This window comes from Lolium perenne, chromosome 7, assembly GCF_019359855.2.
Source record: "Lolium perenne isolate Kyuss_39 chromosome 7, Kyuss_2.0, whole genome shotgun sequence".
NCBI classification, from domain to species: domain Eukaryota; kingdom Viridiplantae; phylum Streptophyta; class Magnoliopsida; order Poales; family Poaceae; genus Lolium; species Lolium perenne.
This window is the reverse complement of record NC_067250.2, coordinates 8,637,894-8,643,286: the sequence shown is the minus strand read 5'-3', so window position 1 is coordinate 8,643,286 and position 5,393 is coordinate 8,637,894. Positions and strand designations below refer to the sequence as shown.

Here is a 5,393-nt window from a genome sequence, read left to right as displayed (position 1 = left end):
TTGTGGCATTGGTGTGCATCGAGCAACCACACCTCAAGGTGAGGCCTCTTGTGGCGTTCGGGAGCACTAAGCCACCGCACCTCTCCAACGGAGATTAGCACTCGCAAGAGTGTGAACTCAGGGTTAAATCATCGTCTCCCGCGTGGCTCGGTTATCTCTATACCCGAGCTTTTTACTTATGCACTTTACTCTGTGATAGCCATCGTGTTTGAAGTTATATATCTTGTTATCACATAGTTGCTTGTATTGCTTAGCATAAGTTGTTGGTGCACTTAGGTGAACCATAACATATAGGCTTTGGGCTTGACAAAGTAAACGCTAGTTTTATTCCGCGTTTGTTAAGCCCATCTCGTAAAAGTTTTAAACCGCCTATTCACACCCCCTCTAGGCGACATCCGTGTCCTTTCACTCTCACTTATACCTGGCCCCATACCAAGGAAGTGTGGACAAGCTCATGACTTGGTTGAGCAATAAGGATAAGATCTTTTATGGGTACAGAAACACACCTCTGTAGAGTGTATCAAATTGTGGCTTGTCACTCCATGTTCTGGGTTTGGAACTGCGAACGCCGCTAGAAAGGAACTCCATAAAGTTCTAGACACCCGGTGAAGGCTGATGGACATAGTTCTTCAGAATAAAAGCAACCTTTTGAAGAAATGTTTACAAAAACTTGCATTGCCTACGACTTTCTGGTTCATGGCTGTAGCTAGTGCATTAAACACCTATTTCCTATAATAAACTTGTTGAATACGCTCGTACTCATCCCTCTTTAAAATCCCCTGCTTAGATCTGAAGGCATTAAAGGAGGATCTACAGTGCAACTCGAAGACCGAGGAGTCAACCAATTACTTCAAGAGACAGGATCCTGCCAGAGGAGTCCAACACCACATCCACCTTGGCGAAAACCTAGATTAGCAGTAGAAGGAAATCTTTTCCCTAATCCTAGAACCTAAATAGATAGAGTTGATCTATAGTTATGTAATAAGCCAAGTACCTCTCTAGATAGAGTTCGTGATAGATTAGACTACGAGTTATTCTTCTAGAGTTTATTTGCAGCTTTACCTCATTGTAAAGTAGGAGGCTGTGTTGATCTTCTGTGAAGAGTTTGTATTGTAATTCTATAGACATGCCTTCGATCCGTATATGTTTACATTTGTACCACTGTGAGGGATGTAATAGTAGTGGAACAGTGTTTCATTAGTGTTATGTCAACGACTTGCATACTACACCATGCAGTGGTATGCTGGGTCACCACACCTAGCCAACGCCCAACGGAATTGCAACAAAAACTCTTCGGAGCATAGGACGAGTGGTGGCTTCTCTCCTTATATCAAGGCCAAGTGAAGCAAGAAATTTATGTCCTTTGGGAGAGAGCTCTTTGAAAAAAATTGCAACTCTAATTCTAATTTTATATATTTCACGGATCTACATTTAATTAATTTTCGTAACTACCAAATCAAAAATACTAATTCATATAACACTAAAAATTACATAAAATAAATCATTAATCGTTAATAATTCAAATGTTACTTTAGTTTGTTATACTTATTAGTTTCAATCTTTATAATTGTATTTTTAATCCTTGACCAACAACAAGGATATGTTACCTTTAATGAAATTTACAAATGCGAGATGGGCTAAATTGAAAATAATATTCGATGATTAAGCTCTTGAAGTTGAAGATGCCGGAGCAACTACGACTATGGTTTGGAAACGATAATGACTACATAATTTCTTATGAACTGGCATTTTGTTTATGTCATTTTCTCGAATAAATCACTTTGCGGATCATTATTTCCATATCTTGCAAAGATTAAAAAAGATCTACATATTATATTGTACGGTTCATATGGAAGCTAAAAAGAAACAATGGTGTGAACAAACATGAATACACAAACCAGCTCCTAGGTCGTCAATGTGTGGGCTCGGGAATACTTCACTAAATAATTCGTGTGGTAGCTGAAGCTATACCTGTGCATGTGTCGGGCCGGGCCGGGAAAGCCCGATGCTGAGAAAATAGGCCCAAGCCCGGCCTGACCTAACCAAATACCCACAAGCCTGTCGGGCCGTCGGGCCGCGGGCTGGGCCGTAGTGCAAAATCGTGTTTTCAGGCTACCCAGGCCCGGCCCGGCTGTCGGGCCAACAATTTCAGACCCAGGCCCAAGTTTTTCAGGCCGGGCTTCGGGCCGGGCCTCGGGCCGGGCTGCCCATGGCCAGGTATGGCTGAAGCATACTCTTTATATGTGTATGGTGATCTAGCTTGCTCTGGATAACTAAAGGACTGCCTCATATTTTACTTATCATTCGATCTTTCAGTTTATGCTGTTAGACATATCGCTCCTGGATTAAGCCTGCTTTGCGTGCCGGTTGCACATGCTACTAGAGTTGCCGATTCTACCGCATCGGCGGTCTCAACCCATAGATTAGGAGGCTGGATTCTGGGAGCGGCCCAGACGCCACAGAGGTCGGTAAGCACACATACCCAGCATCCTCAAGTCGAAGCTCCATGATGGCGGCCAAGACAGCGCCGCGCGGATCATGCCGTCGCTGATGCGGTGATGCCGAAGAACGGTATCTCACGCTCGATCCTCTGGCTGCCCCAATGTGAAATCCCCCGTCGTCGTCAATTTCTCGACACAATCACATCATGTGGTGGATGCGATAATGCCGCCGGCTTATGCATGATCTCAACGTTGTTGTCTTCGGAGAGAATTAGATTGTTTTGATTTGATGCAGGGCAATCAATGATGCTCTGGTATTTAAAGGCTGAGAAAAGGCAAGAATCTGAGATCGTGTATGACAAGTTTGAAAGGATTGCGGACGATCTCTGAGATCCAGTACTACAGGTCATCCCATGGAGCGATTCCTTTCCTTTTATCTCCCGCGTTAGCTGCCGTGCCGGATTACTTAGATCGATTGTCGGCAGATTGGTGCTGCTAACGGACAGGTTTCAGCTTCAATATTCAGGTTCTGGCACGTGACCTCGATCGTCGTTAGTTGGTGCTCGTCAGCAGGCCGAACGAGGCGATGTGCAGCATGAGATGCATGCTCCGGCACCCGAACGCGTGTATCTCGCCGGCGTCCATCGCACCACCACTTGTTCCGGTGAGTTATGAGATTTGTTTAGGCCTTACGCCGCTTTTGCTTGGGTTTGGACAGTTAAATATGGAGATAGACTCCCTCACTGCTACGAAACAAACTGCACAACAGACTACGTATGTGATCTGAACTGGAAATTATATCTAACTTGATTAGACTCTATATATTCGAAACCTAGCTACCATGGATTGTTTTACCGGCCCAATTTATTTTGACATACCATCACCAACCATCACCACCTAAACGTCTCCCAGCCGCTATCGTCCACCCTCCCGGCCGCAATCCCTCCCGTTCGCATCATGTCGACGTCCGCGCTCTTGTCCGCTCTGCGCGTCGGTGGCCGGCAGAAGATCACCGCCTCCACCTTCGGCGCGAGGACGCAGGCGACCGGCTCCCACGACTTCAGGGTCCACAGGTTCACGCAGGTCAGGGAGAAGGTGGCCAATGGCACGGCCGTCCAGTCAGGCACGTTCGGCATCGGCGGGCACGACTGGCGTATCAAGTGCTACCCAAACGGCAACAACGAACGGAACCAAGGCTGCATCTCCCTCTACCTCCGGAACGCCAGCCACGCCAAGAGCGGCGACGCCACGGCTAACTACAAGATGAGCATACTCGACAAGTCCTGGAAGCCGTCGTGCACCGGGACCTCGTCACAAGGCCGCCTCTTCAAGGGTTCTAGTCTTAGTTGGGGCTGGAAGGATTTCATCAAAATTGAGGATCTGGACAAGGAGAAGCACCTCGCGGACGATTGCCTCACCATCGTCTGCGACGTCACCGTCGACACGGGGCTGCGCACCGAGGACTACACGGACGAGGTTGCTGCGGCGGAGGAACTCACCAAGGCGCCACCGCCGTTCCCCGTGCATGGCATCGCGGAAGCTATCTGGAACAGGCAGGAACCCGACGTGAAGATCGAGGCCGGCGACGGGCAGACGCTCGCCGCGCACCGGTGGGTGCTCGAGGCCGGATCCCCAGTCTTCAAGGCGGACCTCGCGCTCGCCTCCAACGACACCGTCGCTGAGCTACGCGTCGGCGACATGGACGCCGACGTGTGCAAGGCGCTGCTCCGGTTCATGTACACCAACTCGCAGCCGCCGGAGCTCGAGGCGATGGCGGAGCGGCTCCTCGTCGCGGCGGACAGGTACGAGCTGGAGGAGCTGAAGCTCGCCTGCGAGGAGGCGCTGTGCAAGAACATCGACACGAGCTCCGTGACCGCCGCACTGGCGCTGGCCGAGCGTCATGGTTGCACCGTGCTGAGGAAGGCGGGCATGCGATTCCTCTCTTCTCCCGGTAACCTGGATGTGGTCTTGGCGTCGTCCGATGGTCTTGAGAAGCTCAAGACAAGCTGCCCATCTGCTCTGCTGGAGCTCCTCGATAAGAAGAGGCCGCTGAATGAGCAGTTAATTAGCACACGCGTCTGATTCGTACCGTCAATGATGAAGTGCCATATAGTTTCTTTACTAGTATTATATTCGAGTTGATGACGTCGTCAAACATGTTTGATGTTAAAGATTGGGATCATCTGGACCATCAACAACACCCCCTAAACATAAGAAGAATCATAACCGTTGGATGGACCGCTGCCCACACCTCAAAATCTTTCATAATCAACAGTTATGGAAGTAAATTATGTACCAATGAATCACCATAATCCGAATTTAATAGAAACATGGAAGGACCGTAACTCCTGCTTTTTCTCTATGCACAATTACGGGAATCTCTACCAAAAAGGACGAAGTGATTTTCAAACGGAATCAATCACCTTACTAAGCAGAATCTCCATAATTATTGTATATGCTAACGAAATCACCGTAATTTCCTGCCGCTTACATTCATTATTTCACTACCGTGAATCATGCTTCATTTGACGGGAAACAGGGTTTCCCCAACATCTTTACTACTTCATCCGTCCCAGTTCGTAAGGCAAAGTTCCAAAAAATATTTGTCCCAAAATGTCTCACCTCCTAGGCACATTTGCATTTAATATGGGAGTAAAATTGATTCATTATTACATGCAAAAGACTCCTTGTAGAAAATAATTTTTTTAATTTCCCAATTAATTGCAGCACCGATGTTAACGTTTTTACGTGGAAATTTAGAGCCAATAAGAATTCATCTTGGGCCAAGATATTTGAAAACTTTGCCTTGCGAACTGGGACGGAGGGAGTATTAAATTGCAGTCCCTACATCATTAAAAATGTTTGATGTCAAAGATCAAAATCATCTAGACCGTTGGATCTATTCAGCGTCTATCCCACCGGTTTGGAAAAATTAAAATCGAGACGCGATCC

At 47.4% G+C, this 5,393-nt stretch overlaps 1 protein-coding gene across 1 annotated transcript; it reads left to right on the top strand.

The window, feature by feature from the left end:
- Positions 1-3,398: 3,398 nt before the first annotated feature.
- On the top strand, positions 3,399-4,523 carry LOC139833495 (BTB/POZ and MATH domain-containing protein 3-like). The gene has a single exon (XM_071823793.1). It carries the CDS (start codon positions 3,399-3,401, stop codon positions 4,521-4,523), a length of 1,125 nt encoding a protein of 374 aa, XP_071679894.1.
- Positions 4,524-5,393: the final 870 nt, after the last annotated feature.

Excerpts from the sequence above, each read along its gene's own strand:
- LOC139833495 (XM_071823793.1), top strand. The coding sequence starts at position 3,399 with ATGTCGACGTCCGCGCTCTTGTCCGCTCTGCGCGTCGGTGGCCGGCAG.